The following is a 23,607-nucleotide window of genomic DNA, read 5'->3' as shown; positions in this document are numbered from 1 at the left end:
ATGCTTGTGCTCAATCTCAGGCCGTGGCTACAGAAGCTTCTAGATAGTGAAAAATTCAGAGTTTGGAGCCTTTTACACTATGGAGATACACATTATGAAGAAGCAACTGATTCCTTCTTATATCAACCAAGTCATAAAACAAATCATACAAATCAGTGAACCACAGAAGAAGAAAAAAAACTAAAGCTGGAGATCATCAGACTTATAGCACAAACTCAAACACAAACCTTCCCCAATTTACCAACACAAAGAATCTGTTTCCCAATCCTAAACTTTGAAACAAGCCATTGAAAAAACAATCTATGCAAAAGACAGAAAATCTATGAGGCAGTCTCTAAATAAGAAACAGATTCTCCCACGCACCTAGATTTTAAGAAAAGAACCTCTGCATCCCTGGTTCAGGAGAGCCCATGCTGCAGTCAGCGGTTAGTGAAAGACGTAGATAATGTCTTCTTCTCTTGCGATTGTGCAATATGCTTTTCAACTAAACCTGATACTCTTTCAACTTTCTTATCCTTTGGAATGCAATCGGCTGTAGAACTCAGTGAAGTCAAGCCGGAAAAAGAGAAACTTGAGATCTACAGATTGTTGCAGAGGCAAGAGAGATAGGAATCCATCAAGTGACGATGTGTATTCCTTTGCAATACTGTCCATATCTTGACTCATGCTTTGTAGAAATTCTCCAGCACGCTGTGTTAAGCCCTTCCTACCCTCACTGATCCATGAACCGGGCTCTTGCGATTTGTTTTTTTCTCGTCCTGATTCTTTAGATCTGCAGGAAATCGGTGATATTAGAGATCAAATTGTGACCCTAAAATCAGAGGAAAATGTTTGAGCAATAGTTTAAGGTCTACTTTTGTTTGAATATAAAAGACAAAACACACCTTATTTGCAACTCGTGAATTCCTTCATACAAACGATCTGCATGACTCCTGAACCGTAATATAAGCTCAAACAGGACGAAAAGTGATTCGCGGATGGTCTGTGACTGTTCACCCAGAAGAGATTTTCCAACAATGGCGTTGAGGTACTTCTCATGCGCTGCCAAGAGATCATCGAGGTCTTTAGCAGCTTCCATCTCTTTTGAGAAATTAGACCATGATACCTCCAATACCTCAAACATGATGTAATACTGAAAGTTAGTAACAAAATGGTTCATTTCATTCCAAAGGACCTGGCACCGCCTCAGGGCTGAGAGTAATTGCAACTTCACCGAACTTTGAAGCTTAACAAATGAGTTCGAAGTGATGCAATTTGGTTTCATGGTCTTCCAAATTCCGATAAGAGCATGCTCTACCCGTTTCAACTTCCAGAGAAAATTGAACACTCTCAGGTATTTAGACAAAACAGACTCAGTAAACACGGTATCTAATGGAACCCTTGCCTCGTATTCCAATGAGAATACATCCCAGCCTCTGTCTCCACTGCCATGAGGCATCATCTTCACTCTCAATCTGTCTAGCATGTCACGGTCATCATACTGTGCATTTGATGCTCGTATTGCAGCCTCAAGAAACCCAGCTAGCTCAAATGAACTAATATTATTGGCTGGCTCAGAAAGCTTGGGTCCTACAATATCCATCAAGTACTGGACAAAATCACCTTGACCAAGTAGTAAATAACGCTTAATCGCAAGACAATGCTCCTTAAATTTATATCTCTTATATAGAACATCCAACAGATGCTTGTCGATTCTCTTTGCTGCCTCGGTTACAAGATGTTCAAGTGCATCTGTTTCACCATACCCGAGACCTCCTCGCCTAGTTGTTGTCCCAGAGGCAGCTGCTGCTTCTGAAGCTGCATCAGCCCACCCGTGGTCATCACAGCAAACACGAAGAAAGTTTATAGATTTCCCAGTTCTCAGAATTCTCTGAGCTAGACTTGGTGAAATAAAAGATGGAAGCATTGCTGGGTGGAGCTTATAGCCTTCTCTCCAAAGCAAATCGACTTTAACCGGCTGACCTACGACAAAGAATTCACCAAAAGTATCTTCCAACTCCCCTTCTAGAACCCAACTTCTCACCATTTCAAATAGCGGAGAACACACACATCGAAGCAAACTCATCATAAAATCATGAACAAGCGGATCACCATGCTGTGCGTGCAAATGGATAGCCCCAGCCATCGCCCCACCTCTCAAAACCTTACACTTGTCAACCAAAACAGCCATCAGTCTCATTTTCACCATAGGCTCCGCAAACCATACCGACAACCTCCTCAAAGAAAGGTAATTGTTTGAGCTTGCTGATTCAGAAACCAAAGGAATAGGATTCATGGCCTGCGCTTCTAGCACAGCTAACAACTTATAATAATCAGAAAGCTCATCTTGCAACGCCGCACAAAACGCTTGCCCAACAGTTCCCACATCCTCAGCTGGAAACCGATCCATACTCTCAGTTATAAAAGTCTTAACCTTTCTAAACAACCAACCAAGCTCAGAGAGCATACGAACCATAATCCTCGTAGCTCGAGGCACCTTAACAGACTCCTGCACGGCATAACCGTCGATTTCACTGTTAAATTTGACATATTTCCCATCAATTCCTTGGCTAGCATACAAAACATCCCTCACTAGAACCTCCTCCGTCACTTCATTCTCTTCCTTAACCAAAATGGCATACTCTCTAAACGCAATATCCCTCAAATTCTCAGGATCTTTACTAACCAACAAAACCCCATTACTCCAATCCTTCTTCTTAGCCTCTCCACGGCTCAAAACCCCATTACCAGTATCACCAATCCCCAAATTAGGTAACAAAACCGAGGAATCAAGACCATTTATAGCCGATTTACGATCGTCAGAAACAATTTTAAGCAAATAAACAAGAGCCCATTTGTTATTGACACTGCCAGGTCCAGTTTTGGAAGCGAACTTAGTGTAGAGATCGGCAAAAGCGAGTGCGTCGGAGGACTTACCCTGAGTAGCGAGACGGCGTTTGAGAGACTCAGCGATAGCGGTGGCGTCAGGGAGGACGGAAGGAGTAAGACGACTAGAGAGGATACGAAAAGCGTAACGAAGGGTTTTGAGGAAGGCGGGAGAATTGGGATCGAGATTAGGGGTTTGAGGGTTTTGTGAGACGAGACGAAGAACAAGCTCTTGTACTAGATCTGCAGCCTTCTGCTGATCGTCGTCTTCCATAATCAATTCAAGCTTTTGCCTTTTTTTTCTTCTTCTTCGATTTCACCTTTTTTTGGATTTTTTTTGTTCTTCGAAGTTTTTTTGGTGAATTTGATTTTTGAAATCGAAAGAGGTTTTGCAGAGTTTGGGCGAGTGAAGAGAGTAGTGAGTGAACGAATAAAAAAAGATTGGGCTTCTTTTGGACTTTAGAGCTATGTAATTATTTTTCCTCGGCGGGCAATTGAATACATATGTTGAAATCCAAAAACATTGGAATAAAAAAACATTATGCAAAATATCTTCTCATTTTTTTTGTTATAAGTTTTATTTCAAATATATTATTTGAAACAACGGAGAAAAATAATGTTTGAATTAAAAAAAAGTTCACAAGTTAATTGATATGTTACGTAGAATTTTTTTGTTTAATGGAATTTTGAGAATTTTCCATTTTAAAATTAATAAAGAAATATATAAATATGAAAAAACCTCATAATATTTAATTCACAATAAAAGGTACCAATAAAAATGTATACTTTTTTAAAAAATTAACTAGCATTTAAAAAAGATTATTTGGTTTTATCTACCAAATTTATGTATTTATTGAGCAAAATAATAAAAACAGTTCATTTTAGACATTTGTTCTCTGAATAGAGGAATGATTTCTCTACTCATTTTAGGTAGTAAAATGTTTCTCTACTCATTATTTTCATCAATGAAGATGAAAATAAAGGAAGCTTATTTCCACTTTAATCAATTGTAAAAAGAAAAGTACAAGATCGGAATTAAAAAGTAAAAATATTAGACCTATTTTTACGTATGTGGAAAAATATTCCCTGTAACAATCACTTTCTACTTTTTTCACTAATTAATTTCTCTATATTCTGTTTGTTACAGATTGCACACCATTTATATATATACACTACTTTACTATCATTTCCATATCTTTATCTTTTTCACACCAATTTACTTCCTTATCTAATCATAATTGATTCAACAACAAAAGTTTAGAAGTTTATAGCTATTTATGACATAGAAAAATCCGTGAAGGCAAATACGTACAATTGTACATGTGTACGTATACGATTCTTCTCTTATCTTTATCTCTTAATGATGTTTTGGTGATTACAGTTTAAGAGAAGAACGAATAAACAATTGAAACTCGGGTATTATCACTTCAAACTTCAAAGGCAAGCGAGAGATTATTATTAAAAAGTAAACACTCTTTTACACAACAATCGCAATCATCTAACTAATTACTCTTTTAATGATGATTATGCTTTTCTCTTCTTTAAGTTCCTCTTCTTCTTCTTCTTCTACGTAATCACTCACTCTCTCTTGCATCATCATAATCCTTTGCATGCGATTCGGCTTTTAGCGGCGGTGATGCTACATTGAGTTAGTACCCACTTGCCTCTCTTCTTCTCTTTTATTGCAATTTTCGACCTAACCCAAGTGTTCGAAGCTCGTGGCATTTCCGTAATTCTCTTATTCCTCTCATTGTGATTCTCTCACTCGCTTACCGATTGAGCTTTGTAAACTCCCAATTTCATTGCTTTCCTGTCAATTTGCAAGTTGCTCTATGACAATTTGGAATCTTTAGCTCAGTTTGACAAAAAAAAAGGAATCTTTAGCTCATTACACAGTCGAGCATAATTCCGTTAGCTTGGTTTCAGTCTGTACTTGATAAAGTTTTGTACTTTCTTCATTTTTTCAGTCACTCGAAGTTTGAATTTGGTTTTGTGATGGGATCTAAACAAGTATCAAAGACTAGAAATGGTGGATTTAGCAAGTTAAAGACTGTTGAGTCCTCTGCATCTTCAACAACCTCGTCTTCAAAACTTTATCAAGAGGCGTCTGTAGATAGCCATAGCTCCCCTACTTCTTCATCGGTTCGAAGCAAGCCTCAGTTACCACCTAAGCCTTTGCAGTCCAAAGAAAATGTCACTGTCACTGTGCGTTTTCGTCCACTCAGGTGAATATGTTGATTTCTTTTGTGTAGGATTCAAACACTTTAGTTTTATATGTTTGTTCTGTGGATTGTTGACATTGGTTTATGCTTCACTTAGTCCAAGGGAAATCCGGAAAGGAGAGGAGATTGCATGGTATGCAGATGGGGAAACGATAGTGCGGAATGAGAATAATCAATCAATAGCTTATGCCTATGGTTAGTCTTAACAGTTTGACTAGTGTTCATGACTTCATGAGTTTCTGTAACCATCATAAATCTTGTTCTGTGGAATGGATTGAAGTTTCATGCATCATGAATCAAGACCTAAATTAAACTAGATATCAAGGTCCAATCTGCCATATTTTTTCTTGAAATTTCTGTTGTCCTTTCTTGCAGATCGTGTTTTCGGGCCTACTACGACTACACGCAATGTCTATGATGTTGCTGCTCAGCATGTCGTTAATGGTGCTATGGCGGGGGTCAATGGTATGGACTAAACACTTATTATTGCCCTCTCTAGTTAAGACTTTATTCTTAGAAGAGAAAAAGATATTTTTAGTATCAAGCTTACCCGAGCTACAGTACCATGAACAGTTGCATGACCATTCATTTAGAAAATGAGATCTTTGAGTTGCCAAACTCTATCTAGTGCTTGTTCTAGTCTCTAGAACAACTTTAAGTTAGATTTTCTTGCCAATTTGATTTTATTGTAGTGACTTTGAGTGTTAATTCAACCACAGGGACCATTTTCGCATATGGAGTGACAAGCAGTGGGAAAACTCATACAATGCATGTAAGATTCACTAATCATGTTATTTCTTGCTTTTCATCTTATTATAATAGAACGTATTAGGTTACTACCTTGTACAATGTACTTCAATGTGTCATCCCAGACAATGCTTATCTGTCAGAGAGTCATTTACCTCTTCCTTCTTTTCTGGCTAAATCACTGAGTAGTTCAGGAACAAAGTTTCTCTCCTTTAGTAGCCATAATGATTAGCAATAGAACTCGATGTTTGAATCCTAAGATATATCGTTTATATTAGATATTTGGCTATTCCTTCTAGTTAGGGTTTCTTTGTTGACCCTAGAAAGCCTTTTCTTTTACTAAATTTAGCATATGGCTGCACTCTTTAAGTTAGTTCTTTGCTTTACACTTTGCAACCTTCTATAATTTTTCACTTATGACAGCCATGATCAATACATGGCCCTGCCCTAATGCCGGATGATCTTACACACTTCATTGTAGAGTCCATGTTTACCTTTAAAGATGTGCATGAAATAAGAACTATTTTATCTCATGAAGAAAGTTTTGTTTGGTTCAAATGTCAGGGGAACCAAAGATCTCCTGGTATAATACCATTAGCCGTGAAAGATGCTTTCAGCATTATACAAGAGGTACTTCTTAGGATGTTGATTAGTCGAATGTCCTGGCCTAAGTGCTAGTTAAATCACACTTTTCATTTTTCTCGCAGACACCAAGGCGAGAATTTCTCCTACGTGTTTCCTACTTTGAAATTTATAACGAGGTGCTACTCACTGCCTGCTTTTCTTCCCTCCCGTCAACTTTACCAGTGGTGTTGATTGATAGTCAGATTCTGGTTTTGATTTTTCTTAATATCCCTAGGGTTCATTTTGCTTCAGGTTGTCAATGATTTGTTGAATCCAGCAGGACAAAATTTGAGGATCAGAGAAGATGAGCAGGTACTTGTTTCAGCATTTGATCCTCTTATTTACTTTCTGTTGGTAACATGCTTAGCGCGGATTTCACTGTCTCATAATATCTTTGTTGGGACTATATTCATTATAGAATCCTAAATCCTAGCACACCATTTTTGTTTAATTAGAGGATACATCTTTTCTCGGCTAGATGCATGAAAGTACTTGTTCCATTTTAATATAAATGAAATTCTCTGAGATCCTGCAAATAATGTGCAAAGTGGCATGATTATCTATCTATATTTGAATGTTCTGGATCACATTTTTTATTCAAGTATACTAGATTTGTACCTGTTGACTATTGGTTGGGCTAAGAATTTTAGAATAAACATGACTACCTCTATTGCATTAAGTGTCTTTCCCTCTTAAATTCTGCACTGATTCTCTCTTTATTGCTGATTATAGGGAACCTATATTGAAGGGATTAAAGAAGAGGTTGTTCTGTCCCCTGCTCATGTGCTTTCTCTCATAGCAGCTGGAGAAGGTAGGCATTTCCATGTAAATTTTCATAAGATTTCTTTGTCAGAAAGTGTTTCCTTTACCAGTTGGGGTATTTTATGTGATATGAGATAGCAATTCTGAAGACTAGCATCTCTTTCTTGATTCTAGTATTTTCACTTCATTCTTAATCCTTCTCTTAAATCTACTACTTTTTTTCTTCATTCTTATGTTTATCATGCAAGTCATCTTGATTAAATTTTCGTTTGATGACAGAGCACCGACATATTGGATCCACAAGTTTTAATTTGCTCAGCAGCCGAAGCCATACAATGTTTACCCTGGTATGTTTATTTTTCTCTTTCAAAGCATAGATAGATTTATTTATTTGATTTTGCTTTCCCCTGTTTAGTAATGTAAGTATACAGTTTGGCTGTCTTTTCATATCTATCAGTAAAGTTTTTGAAAGATGTTATAACTGGTTTGGTTGCAGACTATAGAGAGTAGTCCCTTGGGTGACAATAATGAAGGTGGAGCAGTACACCTCTCGCAGCTGGTATAACATCTTTGTTCTTATCCTGTAATTTTATGTTCGGTTATAGCTTACTTTTTCTTCAACTCTGGAGCATAATCAACTATATAAACTGTTTATTGTTGCACTCTTTGAACACTTAAAGGTGAACAACTGATTAACTGCTCATAATTTCACTTATATCTGCAGAACCTCATTGACCTGGCAGGTTCTGAGAGCTCAAAAGCTGAAACCAGCGGTTTAAGGCGCAAGGAAGGGTCTTATATAAATAAAAGTTTGCTAACTTTAGGGACCGTGAGTTCTTGGTTCTCACTGTTTTTCCCAAGCAACAATAGTTTTTCGAATTTAGTTGAAATTTAAGAACTTCTTTGGCTTTTTCCACCTCCTTTACAGCTGAAAAGCTTGGTTGGTTTTTTTTGCCTTCCAGTCATTATGTTAAGTAATCTCCCAAAAGCTGAAGTTGGTACGTTCTTTTGCAATTTTGTAGGTAATATCAAAGCTTACAGATAGAAGGGCTAGTCATGTACCATATAGGGACTCTAAATTAACCAGACTGCTTGAGTCCTCACTGAGTGGTCATGGACGTGTATCTGTAAGTGTTGTCAGAGATCTGTTTTAGCTTCTTGTTCCAATTAATGACACACACAACATGAACATAGGCAGCAGAAAACAATTGTTATGATCGATTTAACTGATTGATTGTTCCATCTGGAATATGATAGCTCATATGTACAGTGACACCTGCATCAAGCAACTCTGAAGAAACACACAACACATTGAAGTTTGCTCATCGTGCAAAGCATATTGAGATTCAAGCCGCACAGAACAAGGTCTTAGTTTACATCTATCCTTTTAGCTTAGTGCATGTCTGTACTGAAGATTCATTCTGGATTTCTAACCTTATAAAACTACAGATAATTGATGAGAAATCATTGATCAAGAAGTACCAATACGAGATTCGCCAACTCAAGGAGGAGCTGGAACAGCTTAAACAAGGAATTAAACCAGTTTCTCAGCTAAAGGATATCAGTGGAGATGATATCGACATTGTTCTCCTGAAGCAGAAAGTATGTTTTTCTGCATTGACCCCTGTTTAAATGTTTTCAACAAACCAATGATACTTTTACTGTACCAAGCTTCAGTTTGTGGAGACTTGAAATCTGCTTTGCATGATTTTCTTTTGATGTGATTATAAAAGCTAGAAGAAGAGGAAGATGCTAAAGCAGCTCTCTTGAGTCGAATCCAAAGGCTGACAAAACTAATTCTCGTGTCTAATAAAACTCCACAAACATCGCGGTTTTCTTATCGTGCTGATCCTCGGAGGAGACACTCATTCGGAGAAGAGGAGGTAGAATCACTTTTCTAGCCTAGACCTATTTTACAAAACAATATAAAACATAACTCTTCATTTCCCAAAATCATGTCTGCCAATTACTATTTTTTTGGCTGATCTTAGTTGATAATGCATGGCCAGCTTGCTTACCTACCGCATAAGAGGCGCGACTTGACAGATGATGAGAACCTTGAATTGTATGTTTCTCGTGAAGGGACTCCTGAGATTATAGATGATGCGTTTATAGAAGAAAAGAAGACAAGGAAGCATGGCCTACTGAACTGGTTGAAAATTAAGGTACACATTTGATTGTAGAATTTATATGCTTTGATAAACTTTTACCGTTGGCTTCTCTTGTTTAAATCGGAGCATTTTCCTCAACATCATAGCCTTTACTCTCATTATTCTCATTACTGTTTACTATACTGTTGTATACAGTCTCCTGCGCATCATATATCTAGCATTCGTATGTGCTTTATAAAAATTATGCTCCTTATCACACAGCTTCATTTCCTCTTAGTTAGATTTTCTTTTTTCTTTTTTGGGGGTCTCTCTTTTGCCACCTTTACTCTCATTACTGTTTACTATCAGAAAAAAGACAGCAGTTTGGGGGGATCAAGCCTCAGTGACAAGTCGAGTGCAGTCAAGTCCAACAGTACACCGTCAACTCCTCAAGGAGAAGGCAGTGATTTTCATACAGAATCTAGACTTTCAGAAGGCTCCGCATTGGCAGATCAAATTATAGAGACTATGGAGAATAGAGAAGCTCATGAAGACAGTTTTCATGAGATTGAGACACCTGAGGTACATTGAGATTTTTTCACAGTTCTTGAGCTTTCTTTTGAACAAGTGATGTACGATTTTAAGGCATTGTGTACTTGTTCCCAGACTAGAATAAAAATGATCGACCAGATGGAAATACTGAGGGAACAGCAAAAGACTTTATCAGAGGAGATGGCACAACAATCAAGGTCTTTTAAACTGTTGTCAGAAGAGGCTGCCAAAGCCCCTCAAAATGAAGAAATTAAAGTAATCTTTGCGATCTGTTTATGATCTTTATCATATTTTGGATCAAATTCTGCAGATATTTACTTTCCTGGTTGTCTTTGGTTTTATGCAGGCAGAGATTATAAACCTCAATGGCGACATCAAGGCAAAGAACGACCAGATTGCTACGTTGGGGAAACAAATACTGGATTTTGTTATAGCATCACATGATGAATTGGATAAATCTGATATCGTGCAGGTCGATTATCTTTTTCAAACATCACACAGTAGCCTTGTGCTTCTTGTTCTGACATTTGTTTGAGGTTGGATTTTCTCTCATGTGAGTCGCTCTTATCTTCAGGCTGTTTCTGAAATGAGGGCTCAACTAAATGAGAAATGTTTTGAACTCGAGGTGCTGCTGAAACTCTCTCTCTTTACACAATACTTCAGCTCTTAATTGATACTGCACCTAGATGGCTTTGCTATATAACCTACCTGCAACTATATATCTTATTTAGCTCGATATGATCTGTTAAGGATTAGGACTCTTTTTACTCAGTATTCATTTAATTTACAGGTTAAAGCTGCAGATAATCGTATCATTCAGGAACAACTCACCGAAAAGGTTCAGATAATACACCGTCTCTTTCCGCAGTTCCAGCGTATTTAGGAACCTTTGAAGCTAGTGCGCAGACATTTCAGAGAATTATCTAACTGATCAACTCTTTTCTGCAGACAAGTTTCTGTGAAGATTTGCAAGAAGAGGTTGCAAACCTAAAGCAGCAGCTCTCTGACGCCCTGGAACTGGGAGATATCAACTCGGTCACATGTCACATGCAACAATCTTCTCAATCGCCAAACAAAAATGAAGAAAAAGTCATAGAAGCACAGGTGAAAATTCACATATACTTCACAACATGTTATTGTGAAGATTTTCCCCTTATACTTTGATTATATGAAAATCTGAACATTTTATTCACTACCTGAATGAGACATACCAGGCATTTGAGATTGAAGAGCTTAAACTGAAAGCTGCAGAACTAAGTGAACTGAATGAACAACTAGAAATCCGAAACAAGAAACTAGCTGAAGAGAGTTCATATGCGAAAGAGCTTGCTTCAGCGGCTGCTATTGAGCTCAAGGCATTGTCTGAGGAAATAGCAAGACTTATGAATCACAACGAGAGACTAGCAGCTGATCTGGCAGCAGTGCAGAAGAGCTCTGTTACAACACCACAGGGAAAGACAGGAAACCTGAGGAATGGAAGAAGGGAGAGTGTTTCAAAGAGGAAAGAGCAAGAAAACTCGTTGATGGAACTGAAGAGAGAACTGACTGTGAGCAAGGAACGTGAAGTTTCATTCGAAGCTGCTCTCATTGAAAAAATTCAGAGGGAAGCCGAGCTACAAAGAACAGTAGAAGAGTCGAAACAAAGGGAAGCGTATCTAGAGAATGAACTTGCTAATATGTGGGGTCTTGTTGCCAAGTTGAGATCCCAAGGAGCTGCTAATTCAGGTTTGTCTGATTCAGTATCAGAGACAAGAATCGAGCATTTTGGGACTTAAGTTATGATTTGACATTCGTGATTTTGAGTTTGTAAATTCTCATTTCCTTCTTGGGCTTGATTTTTTTGCTTGTTGATAATACTTTGGCAGTATCCTCAAGGAAAATCTTTTGTGCAAAGTAGTTCTTTGAATCCTCTAACTTGCGATTCGCTAAGCAAATATTTTATGTTCTGTAATCAATATACACAAAAGGCTAACCAAGTTCAACATGGGAGCTTAGCTGGAGGAACCCTGCATATCTTTTGATTATGGTATCTTTACACCATTTAGGACTTTCCAGCTGATCAGATTACCATTGCCAATCACTAGTTATAAGCATAGACAAGTACTACGATGCAAATATTCAATAACTAACAAGTCTTACATTGCTGAGGATATGACCTGAGCCTCTCTGTAACTTACCCATTACACTTGACAAAACCCTATCCATGTGTACTCTTATTACCTACATCTTTCACTAACCTCTCATTTCAGTCTCCAAACAATCCATACGCATGAAAACTCAAGCCTTTTGGTGTACAAATGATTAGAAAGATGTCAAAGCATATGAAAAGGACTTGAACACACAATAATCAAGACTGAATTTGAAAAGGAGTAGATCATGTTAAGGGATCCAAATCCAAACCTCATACTAGAAGAAAACTCAAAACTCGAAACTTTGAAAGTGTTTCTCATCAAACGAACTGAAAACAACACCACTACATCAGAGCATTGAAGTTATCTATGAAAATTTCAGAGTAACAACGAGCTAAGAATCCAGAATCCAATTCATCATCAGATCAAACCTGATCAATTGGTCTTTGGATCAGGCATTGGGAACAAACCACCAGCACCAGCAGCTCCTCTAGGTGGAGAGAAACCCAAGAACTTCTGCAGATTAGTCCTTATACTAATAGAACAAAGCAGATAAAGAAAAGCCATGGAACAATCAGTGGAATCATCGCCTTTCAATCCTCTATGACTCATCTTCCTCACAATCGTAATCGGATGAAACGGAAGCTTCGCTACCACTTTCCCTTCGAAAAGCGAATTCAACAATCCAAACACGACAAAGAGAACCAAAGCCACAACGGCACCAGATTTAAACTTGAAGAGTGATAGATCTCTGCTCGATTCCTTTAAGCTGGATTCAACGCGATCTATCTTCTTCGTCTTCGATTTCTTGTTTGTTAGCTTCGAGGAAGGATTATCTGTCTTCATCGTCTCAAGCTTCTTAGAGGCTTTGTCAATGGAAGATTTCAACGATTTGTAAGAGCTTGTGCGATAGATTAGGATCCATGAGATTGCTTCGCAGACCAACGCCGTGCAGAAAGAGATTCCAACGACGGTGAGACTATCGGCATACTTGAAAGAGGCGAAGAGAGGTATCGCGGTGGCCATTGTTGCTCAGCTGATCTCTTCTTCTTCTTCTTCTTCTCTATCAGAGTATATCTGAAAGCTCAGAGATTTGATTGAGAATTTATCATACAAAAGAAAGTCAAATATCAACAAAAAGGGTCAAACTTTAATAAAAGCCCACAAGGCCACAAAATGAACATAGTTTAAACCAATGTAAGAGAAATAAAAGGGCCCAATGATTAAAAACGCCCACTCATAATGGTAATACTGAGTTAATTAATAAACGGCATAACATGTGTGTTTGACGTCGTTTTGACATCCATTTTAAATTCCCTTTTAAACAAATGATTTTTCTCAAAATTTCTAGGGTTTGAGATTTGTCGATTTTGAGATATTTTTTTGAGGTTTGGAATAAAATAGTAGATCAAGATTTTGTGTTTTTTTGTAAGGTCGGTTATAGATTACGTTTATTTATTTATTTTTGGTTATGAACTTCATTTTCTGGCTTAATTATATTGTTGTATTTTCTTTCATTTTGGTTCAAGGCTTAATTTTATCAGGAATGTTTTTAGAGGCGGAATTGTTGTTTACATTTCGTTTCAGTGGTTGAGCCTTTATTGTAGTGGTTCGTGTTAGTGTTGTTGATGCATCATCCACACATGTTTGACAAACCAAACAAAACAAATGTTAAACAAGACAAAACATTCATTTTTCTCATTAAATTAATAGAATGATCAGATGTCCTGAAAAGACAAAATAGAGAAATTTTCGTCCTTATATCAAACTTACAACTACATAATAATTTTCTCGTTATACATATAGTACATGGAATGTGAGCACTTGATTTAAGTTACACCCAAAAGTAGATTTGGAAAAACGTGAGCCAAATAAAATCTGAAGTGAGTCATCCTTTTCTCTGGCTATATTTAGTTAACATGATTTTGGTATCATTTTCGTTTTCTTCATTCCCATTTAATTTGTAGGGGTGGTTTTGAATGTGTGTGGGACATGAGATTTTGTCTATTTATGATTAAACGTTTCCTTTGTACTTTGTACTAACACAAAGTTAGATTGAAATTAAATTTGTTATAGAACTATACATGTACCCACCACGGTCTCTTCTCGTATCACACATCAATTATTGTTTTGCATATCAACTAGGATCTGATGTTTAGGTTCCATAGATTAATTCTTGTTCACTTCTCAGTTCATACGCAACTAGAATTGAAAATATGTTATTTTCTAGCTAGCTTTTATTATATTCTATATAGTGTATTTGTAATTTTGATTAAAATAACAAAATCGTATTTGTGTATCTTATTATTTATTATTATTAATATAAATAAACATCATCTAAATAATATGTATTTTTATATATTTTATAAGCCTATCTCGTAGTGTGCACTTAGAATCACATAGACGTTCAAGGCACTATGTACTCTTTGAACATTACTTTTATCCAATTCCAACTAAATAAACTATACTTATTAACTTCTAAAAACGATTTTCCTCTTCTTCATATATCTCAATGTTGCTCTCTATGGATACTTTACCTTTCATTCGTTCATCAAAGGTCATCTAGTACATTGTTCTCAACGATATGTGTCTATCTTGAGTCCATACGTTAATCCATCTGTATAAACATTAAGGCTAACGGAATTATTTAGGCGGATGTGTATTTCTTGTCAGAAACTGAGTTATTAAATGCTGCATTCAGGCGTTATTTACATCACAATTCGAATAAATTTAAACATTTATTTGGTTTGTCTTTAGGTGGAGGCAAAAAAACTTGAAAGAAAAATGTAAACATTTTCAAGTTTAAACTTAGTGGTGATGTATCCCTTGGGACCCTTTACTGATTCGATTTAGATTTGAGAGTTAATGTTATTGGCGTGGACATTTCATAACCAATCAAACGGTCTTTCGAAACCAAATATATGTTGTCAAAAAAGAAATGCAAAATAATTGACGATTTTTTTTAAAAAAGAGAGAGTTGAGCTAACAAATGTGTTAGTTAAGTTTTCGGTTTCGTACTACTTTAAGCTATGCTTTAAAGTTTCTAAAGAGAATGTTAAATAAATAAACTGGTGTGGTTGAAAAGAAGGTTCGAGGATAATTTCTATTGGTGATAAATGGGTTTATGGTAAGTAATATGAAAATAACGATGTGTCAAATGAAAAAAATAACAATATTAAAAAACAAAAATCGAAAAAAATGTTACAAATAAATTCGTATTTTTTGATATTTGAATATTTTTTTTAGAAAATAAAAGGTCAAATTGTTTTTTACGAAAATTAAAGTGTCCACTTTTATGGTTGCTGTCTTGCTGATTATCAAATCGATCATTTAAATATTCCCAATTAATCACATACTTTAACCGTCGTTAGATGTGATTGACGAATGTTTCGCTTCTAAACACTATATTATTCAATTAATAATTTTACCTTTTTAGATACAAGTTGAAGTTTCAAGTAGCGATTTTAAAATACAATCCGAAGATTTTAGCATATGTTAATTTTGTTTTTGTTAAGTTTCATGGGTTAAGGTCCATTCTCAATTCTATACTTATAATGTGAGATATAAACCTATTCTGAGATTGGAATGCGTCGATAATATTTAAGACTTTAAATCTCAGAAAGAAACTATCTGAAGTTAAAGTTCATCTCCATAAAATTGTTTAACTGTTAATATAACATGATATCTACGGGGATACACTATCATAAATTCATAATTAATCAAGTAGACTAAAATAAAATAAAAAGTATTTGAAAGAAGGAAAAAAAACTAGTCTCTCTTTTTTTTTTTTTAAGAACTAGCTAGAGAGAGATACTAAAAGAATGGAACTAGAGGCGTAGATCCAAACTCACGTGGTCCGGTACATTCTTCTTGGACTCGTAAAACAGACCATGGCTGCTGCTACCACCACCGACATACGTTGGTCTAGTCTGGTGATCACCGATGAACCAAGGAATATATCTATTATAATAAGATGAACGGTCACGATTAAAACTCGCAGATGAGTTATACATACGACATAACCCTAATCTCGCGTCGTTGATTTGAACAGCTTCAAGGCTATAGCGATCCTCGTAGAGCCTAGAAGCAGCAATGTGGTTTTGTTGGCGGTGGAAGAAAGCGGCTGCGTTTGAATGGAGGTTGAAGCGTTTAGTTTGTTGACGTTCTCTCTTGTGAGCGTTTTGATGGCCGCCTAGGGCTTGTGAAGTAGGGAAGTTCCGGAAACAATAGTGGCACTTGAATCTTTTTTCTTTGTTATCGTCTTTGATGCTTTCATTGTTCTCGTTGTAATTGTCTTTGGACTCAGATTCTTCATGAGAAGCTCCAAACTCGAAGCCAAAGAGGCGAATGGGTCTTTCCTTAGGAGAGAAAGAGTTGACGTTCATGAAATCATAAGTCTTCATTTTAATATAGTGGTGGTTATGACTCTGGATGGCTAAGTACAGAGAAAAGATTGAAATTGTAGAGTTGAAGTAAAGGAAGATTTTGGCTTTCTATTTCTAGATTCTTCAACTTAGTGTTAAATTTGCAACTTCGAAGTACGGTCTCCTCTATGTTTCTTGCATTTAATTCCCGATGGGGTATGTACATAGATAATTTACACTGAATAACTATTAACTATAATAGACCTATTCAGGCACATTTAGTTTTTGGTAAGTAGTATATATTTACCCGTTTCTAGCTATATTCTTTCTAATTTTGCTATATTATAGTCTTGTATATGTAGATAGGATTAGCCAGACAAGAATTGAACTAAACTAGTGAGCTAATTGGTTTGTCTCCTTGTAGATAATCTAGTGAGCATTCAATTCAAATGCGGATTTGCCTTGATGATTTCTACCCGTCGAACTACCATCATTGATATGTCATGTCAATGCATCTTTTATGAAAAGGTTTTAGTACACGTATTTGATGTCAAGATAGTATATAGTTGTATCTTTAAGGTTCCTGTTTCTATGTTTAATAGTGACAGCTTATATACAGTATATAACACTGATGGCTATGTGTGAGGCTTTAGTCCAAAACTTCAAATCTCTGTCGTGATATATATACATTTTTTTCTTCCTTATGGTCAGTTTTAGAACAACCATGTTTTTGAGTAGTTAATCAAATTGTATGTTGCCTCATCTAATCAAATCCTCATTTTTGAGTAGGTAATACTAACCACAAGACCAAAAAGTAAAATAAAACAACCATGCATATGAATTAACATATAGTACAAGTTTTCAGGTGGATCCCTCAAATTAATGTAGTTAGATGGTAAACTGCGTGGTGTCACATCTTTGTTTCCTCATCTGCGCGATTACTTTTTTTTGTGTTTGGATTTTGCTTTTCGTCTCGAAGTACGATCTTGTTAAAAACAGATTCATTAATGTTACTCTCCATAACAAACTGCAACAGTGACGATATATTATGTTAATTTGTCTTCGTCATATTTGTTTTATTATAATGGATCATGAAAGTGGTCGCCCATGAGGAAAGAACATGGTCGTGAACCAAACGTTGCTCACACGATCGATTCGCATGCAGTTGCTTTAACAGAAGAAGAACAGCTTAAGCAACTCTAATATACCCTAAAATTCTTCAATAATCCTTTAGAAACAAAAGCAGTAGTTAATACACAGCCTTTTAATTCATCATAAGAGAAATAAAATATTTTTTCCCTTGTCACATAAAATTTATGAAACAAAAATTTTCTCAATAGCTAAAATAATCATTAATAGTCTTTTGTTCTTCTAATTATTTGAGTTGACAAAGTTCAAACAAAAGAAAACGAACAAATATTTCAAAAATTGAGGATCTAATAAAATTTCATATTCTCCACGATCGAATTGCTACTTTATTTCAAACAAACAACATTGCACGTCCTCTAATGTAATTGGAAGTGCCACACACGAAGCCAACTTGAGAAGATAGTATAATATTTACACACACAAAAAAAGACTATATAAATGGTATTCATGTTCAAGTATAACATAAAACCAAAACAAATAAATAAAAATAAAGAGATGGGTATGATGAGATCCTCAAGAACGATGGGGTTAGGGCATTGCATGGTTTACGTTGTGGTCCTAAGTGCCATTGCGGCTACAGTGACATCATACCCTTACTCCTCTCCTTACTCATCCCCTCAAACCCCACATTACAATTCTCCCAGCCATGAACACAAAAGCCCTAAGTACGCGCCACATCCAAAACCATACGTTTATATTTCTCCACCACCTCCATCATACTATTCTCCTTCTCCAAAAGTAAACTATAAGTCTCCACCACCACCAAACGTCTACAACTCTCCACCTCCACCATACTATTCTCCTTCACCAAAGGTTGATTATAAGTCTCCACCACCACCTTACGTCTACAGTTCCCCACCTCCACCATACTATTCTCCTTCTCCGAAGGTTGACTATAAGTCTCCTCCACCACCATACGTCTACAGCTCCCCACCCCCACCATACTATTCTCCTTCGCCAAAGGTTGAATACAAGTCTCCACCACCACCGTACGTCTACAATTCTCCACCTCCACCATACTACTCTCCTTCTCCTAAGATAGAGTACAAGTCCCCACCACCACCATATGTCTACAGTTCTCCACCCCCACCGTACTACTCTCCATCTCCAAAGGTTGACTACAAGTCCCCACCACCACCGTACGTCTACAACTCCCCACCCCCACCATACTACTCTCCTTCGCCAAAGGTTGACTACAAATCTCCCCCACCACCGTACGTCTACAGTTCCCCACCCCCACCATACTTCTCTCCTTCGCCAAAGGTTGAATACAAGTCTCCCCCACCACCGTACGTCTACAATTCTCCACCTCCACCATACTACTCTCCTTCTCCTAAGGTAGAGTACAAGTCCCCACCACCACCATATGTCTACAGCTCTCCACCCCCACCGTACTACTCACCATCTCCAAAAGTTTACTACAAGTCCCCACCACCACCATACGTCTACAGCTCCCCACCCCCACCATACTACTCTCCATCTCCAAAGGTTGACTACAAGTCCCCACCACCACCGTATGTTTACAGCTCTCCACCCCCACCATACTACTCTCCTTCGCCTAAGGTTGACTACAAGTCTCCCCCACCACCATACGTCTACAGCTCCCCGCCCCCACAATACTACTCTCCTTCGCCAAAGGTTGCGTACAAGTCTCCCCCACCACCATACGTCTACAGCTCTCCGCCCCCACCTTACTACTCTCCTTCACCAAAGGTTGCGTACAAGTCTCCCCCACCACCATACGTCTACAGCTCCCCGCCCCCACCATACTACTCTCCTTCACCTAAGGTTGATTACAAGTCTCCCCCACCACCATACGTCTACAGCTCCCCTCCTCCACCTTACTACTCTCCTTCACCAAAGGTTGAGTACAAGTCTCCCCCACCACCATACGTCTACAGCTCCCCTCCCCCACCTTACTACTCTCCTTCACCAAAGGTTGAGTACAAGTCTCCACCACCACCATACGTCTACAGTTCCCCTCCCCCACCATACCACTCTCCTTCGCCTAAGGTAAACTACAAATCTCCACCACCACCATACGTCTACAGCTCCCATCCCCCACCATACTACTCTCCTTCGCCTAAGGTAAACTACAAATCTCCACCACCACCATACGTCTACAGCTCCCCACCCCCACCATACTACTCTCCTTCGCCTAAGGTTAACTACAAGTCTCCCCCACCACCATACGTTTACAGTTCTCCGCCCCCACCATACTACTCTCCTTCTCCTATGGTTGACTACAAGTCTACCCCCCCACCATACGTCTATAGCTTCCCACCCCTACCATATTATTCTCCTTCTCCAAAGGTTGACTACAAGTCTCCACCACTACCATACGTTTACAGCTCCCCACCCCCACTATATTACTCTCCTTCTCCAAAGGTTCATTACAAATCTCCACCACCACCATACGTGTATAACTCTCCACCTCCACCATACTATTCTCCTTCTCCAAAGGTCACTTACAAGTCTCCACCACCCCCATATGTCTACAAGGCGCCTTACTATTGATTTTGAATTGTTTCATTAAAAGGAAACGTGATTGCAATAATTTGTTTTTATGATTTTTTTCTCTTGAATCTTCTGATTTTGTTCTTTTAATTTGTTCCTTTATCTTGTTGAGCTTTTTATTTTACCAATAATATTTGGCTATATTTAAAAATCCCTTGGTATTTGTTCGAATTGGCTCCAAATTTCTAATATATCCGTTTTGCTATCCATTGAAAAAAGGTTAAAAAGCAATTTTGGTAAGGTTATGGATATGATAGATTTAGATCGAACCGTTAAAATTTGTATATAGTACATATATTAGCTATTTCGTTATTTTCTTATTCCTAGTATTCTCACTTGCGTCTCTTTTTATTTTTATTTTTTTCTCTAACTTATGACGTATATTACATAAAATACATCAAAAGTCAAGATTTATAGGAGAAGAAGAGTGTATCACATAAATTTTTCAACAAGGTCTAGTTCTATTTAAGACATACAAGCTCGCCGTTGAGAGTTTTCTATTCATCTGCTTGAACTTGTTTAACTGTGAAGTTTATACGGTGTCACGGGGACTAACCATCATAAGTGAATTAAAACAAAACAAACTAGAGGAAAACTAAAGGAAAAAAAGAAAGAATTAGAGGTATTAAAAGAAGGATACATTCGTCTTGGAATCGTAAAATAGACTTATGCTGCTGCTACCACCACCCGACATACGTCGGTCTAGTCTGGTGATCACCGATGAACGCCAAGGCATATATCTATTATAAGATGAACGGTCGGATTAGTTATAGCTACGACATAATCCTAATCTCGTGTGGTTGATTTGAGCAGCTTCAAAGCTAAAGCGATCCTCGTTGCACCTAGAAGCAGGCAAGCACCAATGTTGGGGGTGGAAAAAGCGACTGTGTTTGAATGGACGTTGAAGCGTTTGGTTCGTTGACGTTCTCTATTGAGCGTTTTGATGGCCACCTAGCTAGGGCTTGTGAAGTAGGGAAGTTCTTGAAACAATAGTGGCACTTGAATCTTTAATTTCTTCTTTGTTATTGTCGTTGATGCTTTCCATTTTTTTTTTTGGTCAAATCGTTGATGCTTTCAAGAGTCTTCAACTTTGTGTAGAAAAATGTTACTTCTCTTCTGTTTTTTTTTTTAACAGCATTTAGTACAAGTTTTCAGGTGGATCCCTAAAGTTACCTTCTCCCCTAATTTCTTTGTTTCCTCATCAGCACGATTCTTCTTTTTAGTTTGGATTTTGTTTTTCCGTCTAGAAGTACGCTCTTGTTTAAAAAAATGTCATTAGTGCTGCTTTCCATGACAAAGTGCAAGATTGACGATAGATTCTGTTAGTTTATCATAGTCATATTTGTTTTCTTTTGATTCACTACAAAGAATGAACGAAGCTTTTGCTAATGTTATACTGTGCGATAATTAATGATCAGTTGATCACACAACGTAAGAGCAAAAAAAAAGCATGAAATTGCTAGTTTTGCGATACAAACTTTATTGGTCTAATCTTTTATCAAACAAAGAAAAAAAAACACTAATTGGTCTAAATGCGGCTCAAATGGATGATATATGTATTTATTTTGCTCCGTCAAATGACGTTACTAGAAGAATAATGGCTATTGCCAATAAAAAAAAAGATAAAAAAAAAAGTAAGAAACAGCATAAGCAACTCTAATGTAAATAGATGCTTAGCTTTTTTTTTTTTTTTTTTTTTTGGATGAACGTGGTCGCCCATGAGGAAATGTTGTGAATCAAATGTTGCTCACACGATCGATTCGCATCCACTTGCCTTAACCAAAGAAGAACCAGCTTGTACCATATAATTCTTTTTTAACTTATAATCCTTAAAAATTGAGGGTTGCTCAAGAATCTAGTATTATTACATATTCTTCACGAATCACGAATTTTCAAACAAACAACTTAGCACGTCCTCTAATGTACTTAGAAGTGCCACACACGAACGCAAGTTGAGAACACAAAGTAAGACTATATAAAGGGTGTTCATGTTCAAGTCTAACATAACCAAAAACAAAGAAATAAAAGAGTGTGATGAGATCCTCAAGAACAATGGGATTAATGAATTGCATGGTTTATGTTGTGGTCCTAAGTGCTATTGCGGCTACAGTGACATCATACCCTTACTCATCTCCTCATACCCCAGCTTACGATTCTCCCAGCTATGAACACAAAGGCCCAAAGTACGCACCACATCCGAAACCATATGTTTACAGTTCTCCACCACCACCATACTATACTCCATCACCAAAGGTAAACTATAAATCTCCACCACCACCATACGTCTATAATTCTCCACCTCCACCGTACTACTCTCCTTCTCCAAAGGTTTACTACAAGTCCCCACCTCCACCATACGTTTACAGCTCCCCACCACCACCGTACTACTCTCCTTCTCCTAAGGTATACTACAAGTCCCCACCACCACCGTACGTCTACAGTTCCCCACCACCACTGTACTACTCTCCTTCACCAAAGGTTTACTACAAGTCCCCACCACCACCATACGTCTACAGTTCCCCACCACCACCGTACTACTCTCCTTCTCCAAAGGTTTACTACAAGTCCCCACCTCCACCATACGTCTACAGCTCCCCACCCCCACCGTACTACTCTCCATCTCCAAAGGTATACTACAAGTCCCCACCACCACCGTACGTCTACAGTTCTCCACCACCACCGTACTACTCTCCTTCTCCAAAGGTTTACTACAAGTCCCCACCTCCACCATACGTCTACAGCTCCCCACCCCCACCGTACTACTCTCCATCTCCAAAGGTATACTACAAGTCCCCACCACCACCGTACGTCTACAGTTCTCCACCACCACCGTACTACTCTCCTTCTCCAAAGGTTTACTATAAGTCTCCACCTCCACCATACGTCTACAGCTCCCCACCACCACCGTACTACTCTCCTTCTCCTAAGGTATACTACAAGTCCCCACCACCACCGTACGTCTACAGTTCCCCACCACCACCGTACTACTCTCCTTCTCCAAAGGTTTACTACAAGTCCCCACCACCACCGTACGTCTACAGCTCCCCACCCCCACCGTACTACTCACCATCTCCAAATGTATACTACAAGTCCCCACCACCACCGTACGTCTACAGTTCCCCACCACCACCATACTACTCTCCTTCTCCTAAAGTTCACTACAAGTCCCCACCTCCACCATACGTCTACAGCTCCCCACCACCACCCTATTACTCTCCTTCTCCTAAGGTTCACTACAAGTCTCCACCACCACCATACGTCTACAGCTCCCCACCTCCTCCATACTACTCTCCTTCTCCTAAAGTCACTTACAAGTCTCCACCACCACCATATGTCTACAAGACGCCTTATTATTGATTTTGAATTGTTTCTTTAAGAAGAAGCATGAGTGCAATAATTTCTTTTTATGATTGGTTTTTTTTATTCTTCTGATTTTGTTCTTTGTTGATTTATCTTGTTAAGCTTTTTTTATGTAATAAAATTTGGCTATCTTTTTAAATGCACTTTTTTGTTCCTATTTTTGCTTAATATATATATTATATGTGTTTCACTATCTAATGATTGAAAATAATTTGGTTAAGATATA

General features: G+C 37.8%; 7 protein-coding genes and 1 pseudogene across 16 annotated transcripts; 3 read left to right on the top strand and 5 right to left on the bottom strand.

The window, feature by feature from the left end:
* Window positions 1-20: 20 nt before the first annotated feature.
* SPC98 (spindle pole body component 98) lies at window positions 21-3,352 on the bottom strand. The gene is made up of 2 exons (NM_120751.4): window positions 885-3,352; window positions 21-772 (listed from the first exon to the last, which is right to left on the bottom strand). The coding sequence occupies exons 1-2, from the start codon at window positions 3,137-3,139 to the stop codon at window positions 511-513; spliced, it is 2,517 nt and encodes an 838-aa protein (NP_196286.1). The 5' UTR covers window positions 3,140-3,352; the 3' UTR covers window positions 21-510.
* A 912-nt stretch (window positions 3,353-4,264) lies between these two features.
* AT5G06670 (P-loop containing nucleoside triphosphate hydrolases superfamily protein) lies at window positions 4,265-11,787 on the top strand (the record flags this gene model as incomplete). 8 transcript variants are annotated; one of them, NM_001342893.1, is made up of 24 exons in its annotated part: window positions 4,305-4,513; window positions 4,833-5,090; window positions 5,185-5,282; window positions 5,463-5,552; window positions 5,807-5,859; window positions 6,399-6,464; window positions 6,542-6,595; window positions 6,711-6,770; window positions 7,191-7,269; window positions 7,500-7,567; window positions 7,717-7,779; window positions 7,945-8,049; window positions 8,243-8,347; window positions 8,478-8,585; window positions 8,670-8,822; window positions 8,954-9,103; window positions 9,230-9,385; window positions 9,680-9,892; window positions 9,977-10,117; window positions 10,209-10,334; window positions 10,437-10,487; window positions 10,653-10,700; window positions 10,811-10,966; window positions 11,077-11,787. In NM_001342893.1, 23 exons carry the CDS (start codon window positions 4,861-4,863, stop codon window positions 11,635-11,637), a joined length of 2,934 nt encoding a protein of 977 aa, NP_001332372.1. The 8 variants fall into 8 exon arrangements, with proteins under 8 accessions (NP_001332375.1, NP_001332376.1, NP_001332372.1 ...); NM_001342892.1 differs by having other exon boundaries at window positions 4,305-4,594; NM_001342891.1 differs by having other exon boundaries at window positions 4,395-4,513; window positions 5,780-5,859; window positions 11,077-11,637.
* A 131-nt stretch (window positions 11,788-11,918) lies between these two features.
* Window positions 11,919-13,095, bottom strand: AT5G06660 (transmembrane/coiled-coil protein (Protein of unknown function DUF106, transmembrane)). Its single transcript, NM_120749.3, has one exon. The coding sequence runs from the start codon at window positions 13,015-13,017 to the stop codon at window positions 12,427-12,429; it is 591 nt and encodes a 196-aa protein (NP_196284.1). The 5' UTR covers window positions 13,018-13,095; the 3' UTR covers window positions 11,919-12,426.
* Window positions 13,096-15,679: 2,584 nt separating this feature from the next.
* On the bottom strand, window positions 15,680-16,461 carry GIS2 (C2H2 and C2HC zinc fingers superfamily protein). Its single transcript, NM_120748.2, has one exon. It carries the CDS (start codon window positions 16,392-16,394, stop codon window positions 15,819-15,821), a length of 576 nt encoding a protein of 191 aa, NP_196283.1. The 5' UTR covers window positions 16,395-16,461; the 3' UTR covers window positions 15,680-15,818.
* A 1,490-nt stretch (window positions 16,462-17,951) lies between these two features.
* Window positions 17,952-20,282, top strand: EXT10 (Proline-rich extensin-like family protein; the record flags this gene model as incomplete). Of its 2 annotated transcripts, NM_001342889.1 has the most annotated exons (2): window positions 17,952-18,692; window positions 18,768-20,282. In NM_001342889.1, the coding sequence occupies 2 exons, from the start codon at window positions 17,952-17,954 to the stop codon at window positions 20,019-20,021; spliced, it is 1,995 nt and encodes a 664-aa protein (NP_001331105.1). In that variant the 3' UTR covers window positions 20,022-20,282. The 2 variants fall into 2 exon arrangements, with proteins under 2 accessions (NP_001331105.1, NP_196282.1); NM_120747.2 differs by having other exon boundaries at window positions 17,952-20,239.
* AT5G06645 (gibberellin-regulated-like protein) lies at window positions 18,356-19,047 on the bottom strand (the record flags this gene model as incomplete). Its single annotated transcript, NM_001342890.1, has 2 exons — window positions 18,356-18,831; window positions 18,907-19,047. 2 exons carry the CDS (start codon window positions 19,045-19,047, stop codon window positions 18,538-18,540), a joined length of 435 nt encoding a protein of 144 aa, NP_001331106.1. The 3' UTR covers window positions 18,356-18,537.
* A 376-nt stretch (window positions 20,283-20,658) lies between the features above and the next one.
* Window positions 20,659-21,063, bottom strand: AT5G06634 (annotated as a pseudogene). Its single transcript has one exon.
* Window positions 21,064-22,024: 961 nt separating this feature from the next.
* On the top strand, window positions 22,025-23,568 carry AT5G06630 (proline-rich extensin-like family protein). Its single transcript, NM_120746.3, has one exon. It carries the CDS (start codon window positions 22,056-22,058, stop codon window positions 23,376-23,378), a length of 1,323 nt encoding a protein of 440 aa, NP_196281.2. The 5' UTR covers window positions 22,025-22,055; the 3' UTR covers window positions 23,379-23,568.
* The last annotated feature ends 39 nt before the right edge of the window (window positions 23,569-23,607 follow it).

This window comes from Arabidopsis thaliana, chromosome 5 (genome assembly GCF_000001735.4).
Source record: "Arabidopsis thaliana chromosome 5, partial sequence".
In the NCBI taxonomy this organism is placed as follows: domain Eukaryota; kingdom Viridiplantae; phylum Streptophyta; class Magnoliopsida; order Brassicales; family Brassicaceae; genus Arabidopsis; species Arabidopsis thaliana.
Note: the sequence above shows the minus strand (reverse complement) of the source record. Positions and strands in the feature narration are given on the sequence as shown.

Coding starts and splice junctions, on each gene's coding strand:
- SPC98 (NM_120751.4), bottom strand. CDS start 3,139: ATGGAAGACGACGATCAGCAGAAGGCTGCAGATCTAGTACAAGAGCTT. Junction 773..884: donor ATTCACGAGTTGCAAATAAG/GTGTGTTTTGTC, acceptor GATTTCCTGCAG/ATCTAAAGAATCAGGACGAG.
- AT5G06660 (NM_120749.3), bottom strand. CDS start 13,017: ATGGCCACCGCGATACCTCTCTTCGCCTCTTTCAAGTATGCCGATAGT.
- GIS2 (NM_120748.2), bottom strand. CDS start 16,394: ATGAAGACTTATGATTTCATGAACGTCAACTCTTTCTCTCCTAAGGAA.
- AT5G06630 (NM_120746.3), top strand. CDS start 22,056: ATGAGATCCTCAAGAACAATGGGATTAATGAATTGCATGGTTTATGTT.